General features: G+C 31.9%; 3 protein-coding genes across 3 annotated transcripts in view; all 3 read left to right on the top strand.

Moving 5' to 3' along the window:
• The first annotated feature begins 2,612 nt into the window (after positions 1-2,612).
• LOC111013327 (double-stranded RNA-binding protein 4) lies at positions 2,613-7,838 on the top strand. The gene is made up of 5 exons (XM_022287762.2): positions 2,613-3,020; positions 3,953-4,206; positions 5,770-5,980; positions 6,063-6,477; positions 7,267-7,838. The coding sequence occupies exons 1-5, from the start codon at positions 2,798-2,800 to the stop codon at positions 7,316-7,318; spliced, it is 1,155 nt and encodes a 384-aa protein (XP_022143454.1). The 5' UTR covers positions 2,613-2,797; the 3' UTR covers positions 7,319-7,838.
• Positions 7,839-9,937: 2,099 nt separating this feature from the next.
• On the top strand, positions 9,938-13,261 carry LOC111013203 (putative aquaporin NIP-type). The gene is given in 6 exon segments (XM_022287606.2): positions 9,938-10,252; positions 10,638-10,862; positions 11,853-12,047; positions 12,592-12,653; positions 12,793-12,935; positions 12,938-13,261. Coding segments are annotated over 6 exon segments (795 nt in total). The 5' UTR covers positions 9,938-10,135; the 3' UTR covers positions 12,991-13,261.
• Positions 13,262-15,211: 1,950 nt separating this feature from the next.
• DEG7 (DegP protease 7) overlaps positions 15,212-17,792 on the top strand; it is a 38,908-nt gene continuing 36,327 nt past the window's right edge. The window contains exons 1-2 of the mRNA XM_022287714.2: positions 15,212-15,735; positions 16,276-16,346. Of these exons, the coding sequence (XP_022143406.1) occupies positions 15,447-15,735; positions 16,276-16,346 (360 nt within the window). The 5' untranslated portion in view covers positions 15,212-15,446. The remainder of the gene's footprint in view (positions 15,736-16,275; positions 16,347-17,792) is intronic.

Here is a 17,792-nt window from a genome sequence, read left to right as displayed (position 1 = left end):
TCTCCTAATTTACTCTTTAATGTATTCTACTAAAGAATGAAATTTATTACAAAATATTCAATTATTCTCATAATCCTCATATTTACTCCTTAACATATTCTACTAAATAATGAAATTTATTATAAAATATTTTTTTCATTTCATTACAATTTTTGGCCAAATTTCAATACTATAGTCATTATAACATACACTTATATGCAGATAGATAGATATATATATATATATATATATATATATATATATATATATATATATATATATATATATATTTATATGGAGATATAAAATATATCCAGCTATTTTTTCATTTATATAGAAATATAAATTATATTCGACTATAAACTTAAGCAACATACACTTAACAATTGTGATATAAACTATAGTCATTGTAACATACACTTATATTGAGATATAACCTATATTTGGCTATAACGTATATATGACTATATCCCTCTACGATTAACAAACAAAACAAATAACCTACAAACCTTCCGGTCGACGACTAAACAATGGTCGGGATAAATGGAGGGCTTGAATGGTCTACAGGCGACCAACGACAAAAAAGAAATATCGGGATAAACGGACAGAAACAATGGATAGGCGGCTGGAGACAAAGGAGAAGCTAGACGGATTGTTCCGGGGGCGACGAAGAAGAACGAAGACGGCGACTGGAGACGAAGGAACGCAGACGGCGGTGGGAGACGAAGGAACGCAGAAGGCGGTCGGAGATGAAGGAATGGATAAAAATAGAACGACAAATGAAGAAGAAAAGTCGGAGGAACGAGGTTTTCAATTTTTTTCAATAATGGATAGTTTTGGAGATTTTGTATTTTTTACTTTTGGAAAGTCTAATTAAGCAAAATTTAAGGGATTTAAAATGTAACCAATTTTAGATTTTAAAAATTAATTAGTATCGAGCTGTAGATACAAAATGATATATTAGTAAATTTGGTGATAGGTATAATCTTACCTAGGTTGTTTCATGACAAAAATGTAAACTTTATACTGTAATTATAGACTCTGGCCTATCAATGTAATAATCCCAAGACAAAAAAAGTAACATGATTATCTAACCCATTAAATTTTGTAGGCCCACTTTAAATAAATCCACGTTGTACAATGATGTGGACATGCATTGAATGAAAAAACTTCTAATATTACATGGGATAAATACTACTTCTACTTATTACGTTTGCTTGACTCATTAATTTTGTCAGAGTTTATTTTATTAGTTCAACAATATAGAGGGTAGACGTTTGAACCTTTGACATTTTGTTCAATGATATATATCTTAATTAGTTGAGTTGAAGTTCTATTTTAAAGATCTAAACTCGAGGCAATAATACATTAACATGTACATATATTGAATGAAAATATCTATAATACTAACTATAATAATATAGATGCTACTTTCATTTATTATAACCTAGGTGAATAATACTTCAGAATTATATTTAAGTCCACGTATAATTTAGTGCAAAAAACAAACAAGGAATGTCAGATAAAATATTAAAATATATTGCCCATCCCATTAAAATTTTTGACCTCCTCCAACAGTTGCATGATGTGGTTTTCTATAGGAATAATGACAACCAACCACCAACTGACCAACATATAGTTGTTTATTTATTTTTATTTGGATAATTAAGTGCTTTCTTATCTCATGTCGCTCTAGATGAATATTAAGATTCGAACGTGAGAGACATCAAATTTTTTTTCTTTTTCTTTTAATATTAAGTTCATCAGAATATTCAAATTTAAGACCTCTAAATTAGTACCGCCAAAAGATCCTGAATTCATGTCAATTGTGAGTTGCCTGAAGGGCAACATATAGTTGTTTATTTGAAAAAAAAAAAACAGTAGTTATTTATTTAAAGTGGACAGAATATAATAAATATTGTAAAAGTCTATAAACCTTAATTAAATAAATTTAAAACTTGATTGACTAAATTAGATTTATCCACATTTTTTAGGCTAAACACATCCAATAGTTCTTTTATTTTTTGGGTAATTCTCACCTTAATTCTTAATCTTTTAAATTCGCAACTTAATTTGTTAAATTTTAAAATGGGTAAATTTGTGTACCCTCGAATTATTTTTTGTTGACATATTTAGATACTTATAGATGTGATATGATTACCCATTAAGACCGATGAATGAGTAACTTATACACCATAATATTTGAATTGGATGACTAAAGGAGGAAAGTTTATAATTTCTCCTCAAAATTGTTAAAATGTTGATAGAAGTTTCAAGATTTGTTCAATCGATGACATTTAAAAAATTATTAAGTATTATTATTTCATATAGTAGTGACTAAATTGAAAAATACTAGGGATTAAATTAAAACATTTTCAATTAGTTGAAAATAAAATTGAAAAACACCCAAAAATCAAAGACAAAAACCTAGCTTAGTTTATTTTATTATTACTATTTTTTTTGGTGATATATGTGAGTGTACAACCTCTTACATGACAATTACAGCTGGTTATGCCTTTGCAAAAAAAATTAATAATATTATGCCTTAAAAAAATTATTTATCCTATTTTTTAACCATTATTAAAATTAAACTCTTTAATATTTAACTTCATTTATATGTATCTCTCGCGTCATGCAAAGAAGGATAAAAACCCCTCGGCGTTCTCTTCCACTTCCATTCACAGTCGAAGCGAGGGAAACATCCGGTGGCATTCATTGATCGGCGCCGCGCCGCTGTTTGAACTTCACCGTATTCTCCATTTTACAATCTGGTTTCTTCGAGTTCCTCTCTGCGCATTTCCCTCGATCGTAGCAGGCGATGGTGGAAAATTCCGGTGCAATTGTAGCACATGCTGCGCAACAACCTTCATTCCCACCGGACTCAGCTCCGGCTGCTGTTCCGGCCGCTATTCCGGTGGAAATCTCTGGTGCTTCTCAGCCTGCAGCAGATGTTCGTCCTCCATCTGTTTTACCAGACGCAGTTCGGAACCCGAGTGCGGCTCCAGCGCCGATTTCATCTCCGATTCCCTCCGATTCTACCCGTAAGTCGGTGATATTGTTGCCTATCCTAGTTATTCAAGAATCGGTTTTGCTGTCACTGCATTATTAGTGTGTTTGAGGGAATTCCGATGCATTATGTGTTTTCTCTGTTTTTTTTTTCTCATTTGTTAGATTTTTTTTGTTCTTTATCTCTGATCCTTAGAGGTGTGTCCTCTGCGAAAATAATAGCGAGACTTATATCGAATCTTTATTGTTTGTTATTTCTTTCAAGGCTGCTAGTTGTATTTTCCTGCACAGTTTCAACATTCTCTGGTGTGCTTTTGGAGAGATGGAGAGACCAAGCATTTATCACAGCTCTCTTTTGAACCTTTCCTTTGGCAGATCAGTTTCTTGGCAATCTGATGGTTGATCTTACTCTAAAGTAACAAAAGAACGGAGAACCCTTGAGGGAGTGGAAAATAATTGGGAGGATTTGCTCATTTTACTTTGCATTGTTTTTCCCTTTGGGGTGATTTTCCTCTACTTTCTATGATTAAAGGATCAGAGCCTTCTTTTTTTTTTTTAAATAAATTTTGGCAGCTCATGCATCTTGGTCTAGCCTATGTTATTGTATGGCCTTTTTGTGCTTCCATTGCTCCGAACGAAAGTGGTCTTTAAGTTTAAAATGAAAAAAGAAAAGGAAAAGGAGAGAGGGACTAAGTCGTTTATTGAAGTGGAGAGTTCTGCCATTTTCTAATGATAACGGGAGAATTTTGTAATCTCCTCCAACTGTAGGTTTGGACTCTTCTTATGTTTCTTTCCGTTCGGCCTTGTAATTTTGTGCTTTTATTTTAACCTAGTTCCTATTAAAAAGGGGGTTCCATACGCTTCTATTATGAAAAAATTTGTTCTTTAGTGGGTCTTGGTTTTTCTAATAAAAATGCAGAAAAGGAACATCTTCAATGTTATGGATTTTCTTTTATTTGTTTTGCAGAGACCTTCATATACAAGAGTCAATTGCATGAGTACGCGCAAAGATCGAGGATCCCATTACCAGTTTATCAAACAGTTATTGAAGGATCTATAGGTTTACCAAAATATAGGTCTACTGTGTTAGTTGATGAGGTACATTACGTGTCTCCAAATACGTTTCGTAATCGAAGGGGAGCTGAACATGATGCTGCTAGAATTGCCCTTGAGTACATATCAAAAAGAACAAAGGACGATGGCTTTCTTCTTCTTCAGGAGGTATGATTTATATAATAAGATCGAAACTTGTTCGGGTGACCTTTGGACTTTAGTACGTTTATATATTCGGTAAGATTTCCCATAGACATTCTATGAGATTGTAAATTATCCGATTTATCTTAGTAATGAGACATTTAGTTTGTCAGAATAAGAAGTTTGACTATGAGACCCTTGGGAATGTGATGGCTAGAAATTGGATGCTTTTGTTGGCAGTTCACAGGAATAGGTTTCAAACATATGAGAATGAGGGATAGTGCTCTAGGTAGGATGGTCATCATGGGGTCTAAACTCATTCCCTCTAAGTCTCTGTACTTCCACTAGTTGTAATGGACCCTTAGGCCAACTCAGGATAGTTATCATTTATATTATCTTTATCTTCATAAGATTCTCTGTATTGCTGTAGTTTTTTAAATTTATGTACGTCTTAATACGGCTTGGATTCTATATTCATTTCTCCTACATCTTTATGTTGTCTTATCAAAAAGAAATAATGATAAAGTAGTTCATGTGAATAAATATTAGGAAGTAGTATGGAGTATTCAATATTCTCGGAGGAATATACTTATTTCTCTGATTCCACATACGTTCTAGGTGATATTAGCAATTTATTTTTGCATTCTAACACATTTTATTTACAACCTTAGCTGTAGTTTCTCTTCTGCTCCACTCTTTGTTGTATTACGTCTATAGTATAGACTATAACGCTTCCCTAATTCATATTCAAACATTGGGCATATTTTTTACTATGAGTCTTTTTTTTTTTTTTTTTTGAAAAGAAACAGATTTCATTAATGTAATGAAATGGAAAAGGAATACAAAAGGGGAAGATCCCAAACCAAAGGAGTTACAAAAAGGCTCTCCAAATGGTTAAAAGAGAAACAAAGCTATAGTGTTTAAAGATAGGAGAGCATTTGCACCAAGATACAACCATAGACACTATAGATTCAAAAATGATGCCAACAGAAAGCTCCTTTCCTAAGAAGATCCGGCGATTTCTTTCTAACCATGTCGACCAAAGCAGTGCCCTAACAAAATGCTTCCATAGGATTCCTGCTTCACTGGTGAAAGGGTGCTCCAGAAGAGTGGATGCTAGAAGAGAACAGAGATCCGTGTGTAGGACTATAGGCCAACCGAAGGATGAAAGAATAGAGGTTTTTACTCTGAGTCTGTGGAAACAGGAAACTACTATTCACTTATTTAAAACTTCACACTAAGATGAGCTCTACCTTCACCCGAAGAATAAGATCACCAACATTATAACTTAATTAGGCGATAATTTACTTTATAATTCAATTCGATCAAGGCAATAGTTTTGTGTCCTTGTCATCTTAATGGTGCATTTACTTATGATTTGATTGTCATTGACTGTTTTAAAATTTCATTCAGGCTAGATTATGATATCAAGTACTAGTAACTTTTCCATGTCAGTATTGATTTTTTTTTTTTTGAGAAATACTCATCATTGATATGTTGAAAAGATAAACACATATATATTTTTGTTGGAGTACTTTTTATCATTTTTTTGTCTAATGTACAAATTATGTTTTTTTGTTCTTTGTTCAGGATTTGATGTTTTGTAAGTCCATTTTATCTGAATATACGGTCAAAATGAACTTGAAAAGACCTCTTTACACAACAAATCATCACGACGGCTCAGTTCCAATTTTCCAATCCACCTTGGTTTTTGATGGTGTGGTTTATACCGGCAATCTTAGTAGGAGCAAAAAAGAGGCCGAGCAATTGGCAGCACGTGCTGCTATACTATCACTTATTGGTATTTAATTGTTGTGAACAAATACTTGTGAATTATTCCAAAATACCTGCTGCCTTGCGAAAGTTGTCGAATTTTTTTACAGGTGATGCAGGAAATCCCGAATCACAAAAAACCCTTACTAAAATTATTGCTTCTAAAGTCAGACTCCATGCAACGTTGCAAAAGGTTAAAGATTCATTTCCATCACAAATTCAATCCAAACCCATGTCTGAAAAGTCAGAGCAAGGACATGTTGGAATGACAGTTAATGAAGATATATATGTCGAAAATGCTAGTTTGACTGATGAAGTTGTATCTGGTGCAATTTCAGAGATTCCTCCCACAACATCTCATTTTCAACCTGAATTTAAACCAGAAGCATCACCCCTTTCAGTGAGACTCCCTATAGAATATGTGCCTTCAACTTTAGAGGAACCTGTAGGTGATCATGCGACTGGGTCTAGAAAGCGGTCCAAGAACAGGAGAAAGGCGCGTAAGAAATTGCATGTTGAGAACCAGTAAGTCCTCCCTGATTTATATATGTTGCTTAATAGATGCTATAGTCAATTAGAGGTTTTCAACGGATTGCGTTTCTGCATTTATTCATGAAATCACATCCATCTTTATAATGTATCATTTTGTCGGGTTGTCTCCTTTGTTGTAGTCATTCAAATAATTTAAAGTTTGTTTAAAACTCGAACATGTACTTGCTTATGGTTTAGGGTATTAAAGAATTGTTTACAATAGCAGCTTGATAAATGCTCAAGTCTTATTACAACTAGAGCTCTTCAATTTGCCCATTCATGAGACGAGAATCATTAATTGAAGTTTTTGTAGTAAGTCTCTTAGTCTACAATTACTTTGTATTAAAAGTGAATTATTTATTATTTTTACCCTTTTTGAAGTTATTGACAATTGACATCATTTATCTAAGACATTGAGATATCTTACAAATTTTTTATAACCCAATATTGTAGTGTACCTGGAGAACTAATCGAGATGTATGCAATTTAGTTGTAGGAATGAGGGGACCTACTTGATTTTGTCTCTGATATGAATCCATTTGTTTTGTTAGCGAATTCAAATTATGTGATAAGTTGAAGGAAATTTATTATTATTTTTGGCGATATGGTCATTGTACCCTCACGAGTCTTTTCAATGTTTTACATGGATAATATATATATATATTCAAGTACATGTGCACACGTATAGATTAGACAAAGGCAATATTGGGTTAATTGATCTGATTTGCACTTCTTATAGGTTACGTTGTTGTATAACTTGCTTTCTTTTGCTAAAAATGACAGGATGTCGATCGAGGCAAGTCAAACAACTCCTCCTTGCTCCGTAGCTCAATGACCATGATGCAACTTATATAAATGCTCACTTGCTTCGGAGGTAACATTTTAGAGTATTTTTGGGTACAAATACCAGGGATTCAAGATTCTCTTTTTCTAGTAGGTTCGTGTTTTCTAGTAGCTTATGGTCCGTTGGCTTACACGTGCCTCTGTGAAGTGCAATCTCCCTCCAGTTCTTGGTTCGAATCTCTAACTTCTGCAATGTTGTATGTTCGAAGAAAAAAATAAAGTAGGTCCATGTTTTCTATTAGATTCACCAAGAGATGGGAGAGCTCGGATTTTAGGTTAAGTCGGTCTAGTCATTCATTGCAATTCCTCACTCATCGATCAAGAAAGGACACATCTAGTCGACTCAGGATGTCATTGACTGAATGTACTTGTAGCTGTATCAGAATAGACATTGGTTTAGAATTTGGATATTCTTGAATCTTGATATTAGAAGTATGTTTCCTGGGCAGTTTAGCCGTGAAAAATGGTTTTAATTAATAAATTGCTTGGGTCTCACTATGAATCTTTATTAAGGATCTTGAAATTGCCTCAAAACTTCTAGGAGAGTTGAACAATTAGACCGTTATTCTCATTACTAAACTAGTTGAATGGATGAAATACAATCCTGGTTTTAAATGTCGAGTATTCTTGCCCAACCGCGTTACAAAAAAGTACACAAGGGGTTAAAACTCCACTAGGTGCCATCTCTTATTGTTTCACTCATAAAAATCCTTTTAAGTACATTCCGTTTTACATATAATATGTTGTAAAAAAATTAATTTGGTTCAGTGGTAAAATATATGTGATCCTTTTTATTACAGATATTTGCTAAGTGTTTGAATAATCTAAATTCTTATTGCAAACTCTCATGAACGAATTAATTTTTTTACTACATATTATATATATAATATTGAATATTGATGGAAATATTGAGGTCTCGATTTTATGGAAATATTGATGGATGTTATGAAAAGATAAATTAACAAATAGACCAACATCTTTTTTACTTATTGATATTATGCCACATCATTGATATTTTTTTTTTATATTTTGTAATGTTAAATTCATGGTCATGTAAAAATGTTGACGTAAAAGATATTTGAAACCATTAATACACTAGTTTTTTTCTTAGTACAATCTGAGGGGGTGGGTTATCGAACTCCCACCCTCTCGATTTGAGAAATCGAGATATATGTAATATTTAGTTTAATTTAAATTTATATTAATTAATTTATTAACATTTTTTAATGAATTTTGTATAATTATTATTTTGCAATGTTATATAATTTAAAATACATTATATTTTACATGTTTTAATTTTAATGAATATAAAATAACTTCATAACTTATAATATTAAGTAATAAATTTATGAACAACTTTATCTTTTTAATGTAATTATGCATCTTACAAATTTTAAATTAAACATAAAAAAAATCTATTGTTTAGGTGACATAATTTTTTTAGAAAACAAATCTCCCAAACCTTGTCAAATCCTTATTATTTGATATTTTTTCTGAAAACTTGTATTGATTTTATCTCAGTTTCTTTGCTATGTTTTCACATATCTTAAGAGAGACATTGTATTTTTTTGCCAAAATTTTAAAAATAAAAAATGAGTTTTAAAAAATTACCTTGTTTTAGTATTTAAATTCTGGTTTAGATTATGAAAATATTTTCAAAAAGTATGTAACGAAGTAAATAAATGCAGAGGAGAAATTAAGTGTTTATATGTATAATTTTTAAAAATAGAAATAAAAATAAAGTGGTAACCATTACCAATTGGGTTTAATTTTTTTGTTTTACGTTTTTTTCTTATTCTAAAAAAAACATAAAATGTTGTTCAACTATGATTTCTTATTGAACTATATAATAAATTAATAAAATGTTAAACTATAATTTGGTTCGAGTTTTATTAGACAGAAGGTTTAATTATTTTTACTTGTGCTGAAAACAAAATATGTTAATAGATCCATGAATTTAAAAAGAAAAAAAAAATATATATATATAGGCAAGAATTTATATACACAAAATGGTTGTTCAAAAAAAGATATATATATATATATATATATATATATATATATACACAAAATGGAAAGAATCCTATTAGATTCTTTTCAAATTTCTAGGGACTTAATTGGACACGGTTCTATTTTATAAATATAATTTTCTCTTTTTCTTTTTTTCAAAGGCCAAAATAAATATAAATTTCCATCTTATTAAATATATATATAAAAAACTTTGGATGGAGTATTAATGTCTTAATTTAATACTCAAGTAGGCATTCTTTTGAATACAATTGATTAATTATATATCTTCTACAATATCCAAATTTATAGTTTTCTTCCAATAATAATAATGGAAAAAACCATGGGAATGATTTAGTGGTAAATAAGGATCAATGTAAATAGTAAAGAGTTTAGGAGATCAAAATTAAAATTTTAAAAATGCATAGACAAAAATAGTATTTAAACCTTTCAATTAATCCATTATTTATTTATTTTCATAAATATCTCTTCGATTTATAAATCAATTTAAAGAAGTTAAAAAAATCTAAATCCATTTAAAATATATATATATATATATACACGGATATCTGTTAAATTATTATATTATAATAGGAAAAGGAGATAGGCGAGCGTGGGGTATAAATAAAGCATTAAAATTAACAAAGAGCAGATCAACTAGTTAAACTAACAAACCCTCAAAAGAAGGCACAGAAGAAGTAGAACAACAGCAACAAATCAAGAGCGATTCAAGTTTCAAAGTGAAAAGAAATCGTGTTCAAGGGTTCCGATCGAAACTGTTGTTACTTCAGAGAATACATCGACAATGGCGTCGAAGATCGATGGAGTCGAAGAGGATAAAATCTCACGGCTGGAAGAAGGTACGATCGCCGTCCGCGTCGCCCGTCTCTGTCCCGCATCTATCGTCGCATGCATCCAAAAGGTACCTCTAATCAAATCAAATTAAATCAATTAATCAATCAATCAATCCGCTGTCTATTTCTTAATCAATCAATCGTTTCTCTGTAAAATGTGGCTCGTCAATCAATCAACATTGTATGATCATAAAATGCGTCTGTCTCTGTAAAATTCGGCACACGAATCAATCGAGTATGCAAAGTAAAATGTGTTTGTTTCTCTGTAAAATTCGGCACATGAATCGATCGACCGTATAATGAAACTTGTTCGTTTCGATGGAAGTCGCGGCACATGAATCAATCAATTGAGTGTATAATTAATTGAAATTGCGGTAGATGAATCGCTAATAAATTGACTGATCAGTGATAAAACGTGTGTCTGTTCTTTTATCTTGGAAATTTTTGTGGCAGTTTATGGCGGAGGTGATCGGAACTTACTTCGTGATCTTCGCCGGATGCGGATCGGTGGCGGTGAACAAGATCTACGGAGGATCGGTGACTTTTCCGGGAATATGTGTGGTTTGGGGATTGATTGTTATGGTTATGATTTACACAGTGGGACACATCTCTGGAGCGCACTTCAACCCCTCAGTTACCATCACACTCGCCATTTTTCGTGGCTTCCCCTGGTGGCAGGTCTCCCTTCTTCACTCTCTTTTTCTTTCTTCTTTCAAATATTCCATATCGCAAATTGCAAATCAGTGAGAATTATAACTTTTAGGCGGTTTGGTTAGTACTCATCGTGATGTGAAAATAGAAATTGAGAAATAGAAATCTGAAAAAGGGATTCAATCAAAATAAAGTAATTCCATGTTTTTTCTGTAGTAAATATTAAAATTGAATCTCAATTTAAAAAAAAAATCTATGTGTATTTTTTAATATATTTATAAGTGATTGGTTATCTGCTAAATATATAGTTTAATCCAAAATATTATTAGTTAATTTATTAACATCAATATTATAAATATTATAATTTAGTGCAATTATTTCTATTTGAGGATATGGAGGATTCTCCAATCTTGGAGGGAAGGAGTATAGTTATCTTGGAGGGAAGGAGTATAATTGAACTACGCTCATCTTAACATAAATTTTATTATAATTAGTATTTTACCATATTATATAATTTATAATATATTATATTTTACAAGTTTTAATTTTAATACAAAATATCAAAATTTTTATATTTTTAAATATAATTATGCATTTTTAAGTTTTATATTCAAATTTTGAATAATATTGAAAACATAAAAAAATTGTTTTCAGAATTTCTTTTGGATTACATAATTTGGGATAGGTTAACAATCATGAACCCCTAAATTCCAACCTACTATCGATTAAATTTAATTTTTCATTTTTTAATTTAGTTTTTATGTTTTTAGATATTAGGTTTGAAACCCGAGCTATAGATGTAAACGATAATGGCAAACATTATATGCAAGAAAAATTGAATAGAAATAATGTGGAAATAAATTGAAAAACGGATGTGAAAATTAAAAAACAGCGTTTTTTCGACAAACTGACCGACTGATATTCGGCCCTAGATTTCGGAAACAATATAAATTAATAGTTCAGTTTTATTTCATGATAATAATGAGATTGATGGTACATACTGAATAATTTTTTTAGGTTCCAATTTACATAGTAGCTCAAGTATCAGGGTCACTTCTTGCAAGCTGCACATTGGATCTAGTGTTTGATGTGACCGTTGAAGCATTCTACGGGACTGTGCCTGCTGGATCTAATGTTCAGTCGTTTGTTCTTGAAATCATCATCACCTTCCTCTTGCTGTTTGTTGTTTTTGCCACCTCCAATAACACCGGTGTAAGTCATCCAAAAACTTGCAACTTTTTATTTTTTCTATAACCTAATAATTAAGATGGTTTATTAGGGACCAGACTATTGCAATAGTATAATATTGTCTATTTTAACCGAAATTTTCGTAACTTATTTTTTATTTCATCTAAAATATCTTAACTCATGTATATATTATTGTCTATATAAGATTTTTGTTGCATTCTTATTTTTCTATATTTTAAATAATAGTGTTGAACTATTAGTTCTATTATAAAAATATATATAAGCTTTTGAAGGGTGTCGTGTTAATTTTGTATGGAAAAATTTAGTGGATTTTGAAAACATGTTCTAAGTGTAAGATGTTTAAAAAATAAATAATAATTCTAATGTTTTTTTCTTTCTGAAATAAAAGAATAGCATCATTATTGGGTTCTACAGATTACAAAAGTTTTTTTTTTTCTTTCATTTGTAGATTGGACAAAGAAGTTATTTGAACAAAATGAATTGAACTATATCCAAGTTAACAAATCATTCTAGTATATATTTTTAAGGCGTTTTCCATACTTTACAGGTAGGAGAATTGGGTGGAGTTATTGTTGGCATGACCATTCTCTTAAACGTTTTTGTTGCCGGGTAACTCTACATTCTATCCTTATCATTTAACCATTGTAAATGACTTTTATAACTTGTAAAAGGAAATTTAAAATAATGTTTCAAAAGTCCCCTCAAACACACTTTTACTTATTTTTTGTTAACGATCCTCGAAACACAGGCCGATTTCTGGAGCGTCAATGAATCCAGCGAGGACCCTTGGACCCGCGATAGTGAGGCATGAATTCAGAGGACTATGGGCTTACATTGCGGGGCCGTTGATCGGAGCACTCGCCGGAGGATTCGTATTTGACCTAGTGAAGCCAATAGGGAGCTGACCAGAAGCAGCTCCTGCCTCACCGGCAGCCGGAAAACGTGACCACCGGCGGGCTCTTTGCCCTCAATTTTGACTGCTAAAGCAAGAAAATTAGCATGCGAGCGAGATCGTCATTCATTTGTATTTTTAATGTGAACTCGCGCATCATTTCTTGGGTTTTTTTTTCTTTCATTTTTTCGTTTTTCTTTTTATATAATTTTTTTGATATCTTCAGCCTTTTTTAGTCAAAGGGTTAGTACCTTTTTGCTGTTGAATTTGAATCCCTCCGAGAAATTAATTTAATCAACGGTGACCTAGAGATTTTTGTTGAAAATTTGATGTTTAGTTTAGAGTATAGTGCCAACTTTAACATCACCGAGCGGGTTAAATATTTATATTCGACAAAACAGTTATGAGTTTGAATTTTCATCCTCATATTATATATAAAAAAGAAAAAGACTTGAGGGTTTATAAGTTATGAGTTTGAATTTTCATCCTCATATTATATATAAAAAAGAAAAAGACTTGAGGGTTTGTAAGTGGTTTTTTGCAATGCGGAAGATTGAAAATGCAATTATCTTGCCCTAAATTTTGATCTTGCTATTGTGGCTTCTTTCCATAGGACACTTTTCTATTTCCAACATAAAATTTCACCATTCTATTTCTATATATATGGAAAGTTTAAAAATCATCATATAATAATTCAAAAATTGCAGTAAAAAAGGGATCTGTGACATGTAATTTAGTCATCTTTCAAGATGTTCTATATAAATATAGAATAATATTTAGGTGTGAATTAGGTCAGCCATTATTAAAAGAATTAACAATTAAGAGCTATATATGTGTGTTTACATGTGCGTATGCCTTAATCAATTGAGTTATTAATTAAATAATCATCCGTCAAGCTTTAGTTTTTACACTTAATTTCTTCTGGTTTTGATTTGATATTTTGACTAAATCCTATAAGACATTCCTCAAATATTTAGTTTATAATAATATGCCAAATACTTCTTGAATTTTAATTTTATTGGAGATCCAGTCAACTAATAGAGAAGAATAAAATAATATGAAAATAAATAAAGTAGGGAGGTTGTTGATTAATGCTTATAAACATATAACTACCTCAATCATTCGTTACGAAATCGTATCATCAGTTACGTAAATCAATATTTATTGAATAATAAATAAACTAATTAATTATTATTATCAAGATAATCCACCGTGATGTTTTTTAAAACATATTACATTTGCAATTACTCTTTGACGAGTATTTATCTTGTATTCTAGTTCGCTCGACAAACAATACAATTCTACCATTTATATTAACCTTTTTTTTAGGCACCTAAAATTTTATTTTTGAAACCTACGTTACCCTAATTTTTGTTAGAGTTCAATAAATGCGGGCGAGAGATTAAATCTTCAACATTAACAAGGTAATAAAAGTTTTATCTGCTAAGTTATGTTTTGTTTCAACATAATATGTGAGAGATTCGAACTTACAACTTTTTGGTTGGAAATAGGTGTATCGACTAGTTGAGCTATGCTCATATGTTGACATCTTTTGAAGCTATGTTTGAATTATCATACATTACCCTGATTTAAGCATCCGACATAAACACACCCAATGAATATTAGTAATTAGTGTATAGTTTGGTTGTCAGATAATAGCAAGACCAAACAACTCGTTAGGTTGCTTTGTTTTCAAATTTGTTTTTAAAAATGATAATTAAGGATAAGTAGATTTCATTTAATGTTTCTTATATCCATTTTTTTTAGAGACATAAACATATGACAATGGTTCATGTTTTTTTTGTTCTCAATTCTAATTTCCTACAAAATACAAATAAAAATATTATTTTATAATTGATTTATAAAATGAGTAAATATAATATAAAAATTTGATTTATAATTTAGAAGAATTAATTTTCACATAAACTTTTATAATAAACCCAATTAATTTAGAATAAAAGCATTATAATCACGCTTTTTTTTATCTAACACAGTTATTTTTTATTAAAAAAATAATAAACGAAAAATAAAAAAAGAGAAATTAGAGCCTTGTATAATGCCAAATAAAAAAAAGGTACGTTTCAGGTTACTCCCCAAGTCCCACCCATTCAGAAAGAAGAAAAACAGAAAATACACGTGGTTTGCCACGTAGTGCCAGCTCATCCACCGTGTCCACGTCATCCCCCATTTGTCCCATTCCAATTTATTATTATTATTTTTTATCTGCCCCTCACAACTCACAATTCACGTATATAATTAAAAAGGGGAAGAAAAAGGAAAAAAGTTTTCATCTTTGGCAAGGTGACCAACCAGCACAGAGATCTTCGTTCTTCCCAAAAGACAATCTAGATTATTAGTTCAGTCGAATTAATGGACTGAATTTGACTTTCCTCTTCCATTTTCCCGTAAACCCATTTCAGATCAAGCCCTAAATTCTCTCTCTTCCCCCATTTTCTTCCTCATTTCCCAATTCCTCGGGGCAGATATAATCAGCGACAGTAATTGATTCCATGGCTGATCCTGCCGAGACCTTGGGTTCGGAATCGGCGGCAATTGGGATTGATTCGACCGCCAAGGACGAGCTCTGCATGGAGATCGACCCCCCCCTTCGCGATAATTTGGCCACAGCCGACGACTGGAGGAAAGCCCTTAACAAGGTTGTTCCTGCCGTCGTTGTGTTGCGCACCACAGCTTGTCGGGCCTTCGATACTGAATCGGCTGGTGCGAGCTACGCCACTGGATTCGTGGTGGATAAGCGCCGTGGGATTATCCTCACCAATCGACATGTTGTAAAGCCAGGTACTTTTTTGAATTTGATTTATGATATTTCATTTTCTTAGTTCTGGAGTTGCTGATTGTAGCAGAAGTTTAAAAAAGATAAAAATTATGCTTTCTCGACACTGTTTAGAATCTGAAATTCGTTGGAATTAACGTATAGTGGGTTTCAAAAGCCAAATGAAGTTGATCAACTGTTTGATAAGCGTGATTGTTTTTTTATGTTGTATGAATTATTTCTGCCCCCTGTAAATCTGGGTTCGTTCAAGCTCTTTGAAGCAAGAAAAAATGCTGCACGATGCCGTTTGTTGAATTTTGAAAGCAAGAATCAGGAATGGGTTGTTCTTTGGGGCGTTATTTTTGATGTCCATCTGTTAGTAGAATTCTCGTTGTTCCGATCTGTAAGTGAATTAGAGCTACAGTTGTTGAAAGGAAACAATTTTACACCAAGGAAGAGCCAAAAAACACATTGGTTATACTGTTCTATGCCACTTATGGTCGCATGAATCTTGAAAATTTGGCCATCTACTATTAAAATTTTTCTTGCATTATTTGGTTTTGCAGGACCTGTAGTAGCAGAAGCTATGTTTGTGAACAGGGAAGAAGTTCCTGTGCGACCTATATATAGAGATCCGGTCAGTCTACTTATTCCATGATTTAAAAGCACTTGCTACTTCATTTAAATGGATTTTAGCAAACTAATCGGGTTTGCTACTAAAGCTTTTGTAAGGGAATTGTGGAAAAAGGCCTGGAAGTGAAAACTTTTGTTAAGAAAATATCCTCCAAATGCCAGACGTTGTCTCAAGAAGCTGTATAAATCTTTGCATAAGCCTTTCAGTAGTTATAATTAAGAAAAAAGGAGTGTTGCAAAAGCCAACAGAAGTCAAAACGTTTGGATAAAGTTGTTAAGAACCAAATATTGTTGGATTTAATATCTAGTCCGAATTTCTTGATAATCGGAGAATTGTCTGGTTTCTATCTATTGAAGAAGTTCTAAATTCTAACTGTTAACTCTTATTTCACTAGAAAGTTAGGGCAACGTAAAACTATAAATTGTTAGGATAGATTTTGAATTTGAAATTGTGTCTTTTTTATAAGAAACCAAGAAGATTTCATTATCAAAAGGCCTGAACCCCTAACAAAGGTTACAAAAAAGCATCCCTTTTAGATTTCTAGTTTTTCATCCTTTTTGTTATGTTGTTTTGGATGGCCTTTGTTGCTCCCGTTTAATTCTTGATCGCTTTAAGTACTCTCTTTAGGAAGCTTGTCTCTTTTAGTTTTTCTCTCTCGCTCCTTTGGGAGTTTGTATCTTTGCTTCCTTCACCATCCAATGGGTTTTTTCTGATACGGCTAGAAGGAATTTAACCCACTTAAGTGGCCCCAACGTTAATCGAGCTCGGCTTTTATGGTCTAATTCAGTAAAAGCCTTTAATTTACGATTGTGGTTTGAAAGAAATCAAAGGCTTTTCGAAGACAAGAAGAGAGATTGGTTCGATTGATTTGACATGGCTAAATTTAACGCATCTCAACAGCACTCACTATCGACTCTTTTCAAGGACTACTCACTAACAACAATTTGTCCTTCTGGGATGCCTTTTTAGGTCTCTAGTTGTTCTTTTTCACGTTTCTGTTCTGTTTTTTCCTTCGGTTTTATATTTTCATTCCTTCGGAATTTGTATCTTTTAAACACTTTTACTTCTTTTCATATATCAATGAAAAGTTGTTTCCTGTTAAAAGAAAAAAAGAAAGAATCGTAAAATTTTCCAGTTGTATAGTTCTTGAAAACCGGGAAAATAAAACACCAAAGAGAAGCTTCGAACTTGGCTACTTCAAAATATTTCACCCAATCTTTGCTTTTGTTATGAAAGAGTCTTTGATTCGTTTCAAACCAAAGTTTTGACATAATTGCTATGACCGTGTTAACCCAAATCAAAAGGCCCTTCTGAGGAAGATGAGGACCATATAGGAGTTGCATTATGTTTGGAACCTTCCGAGAAAACCCAATGCAGGTTGAAAAAGGAGAAGAGCACCCACCAACACTTTAGTGTAATTCCTGTCAAGTATAACTCGTTCCTCTATGT

This window comes from Momordica charantia (genome assembly GCF_013281855.1).
Source record: "Momordica charantia cultivar OHB3-1 chromosome 8 unlocalized genomic scaffold, Mcharantia_2.0 BLBB01000008.1, whole genome shotgun sequence".
NCBI classification, from domain to species: Eukaryota; Viridiplantae; Streptophyta; class Magnoliopsida; order Cucurbitales; family Cucurbitaceae; genus Momordica; species Momordica charantia.
This window is presented reverse-complemented; position numbering and strand designations above follow the sequence as displayed.

Coding starts and splice junctions, on each gene's coding strand:
- LOC111013327 (XM_022287762.2), top strand. CDS start 2,798: ATGGTGGAAAATTCCGGTGCAATTGTAGCACATGCTGCGCAACAACCT. Junction 3,021..3,952: donor GATTCCCTCCGATTCTACCC/GTAAGTCGGTGA, acceptor TTTGTTTTGCAG/AGACCTTCATATACAAGAGT. Junction 5,981..6,062: donor TGCTATACTATCACTTATTG/GTATTTAATTGT, acceptor ATTTTTTTACAG/GTGATGCAGGAAATCCCGAA.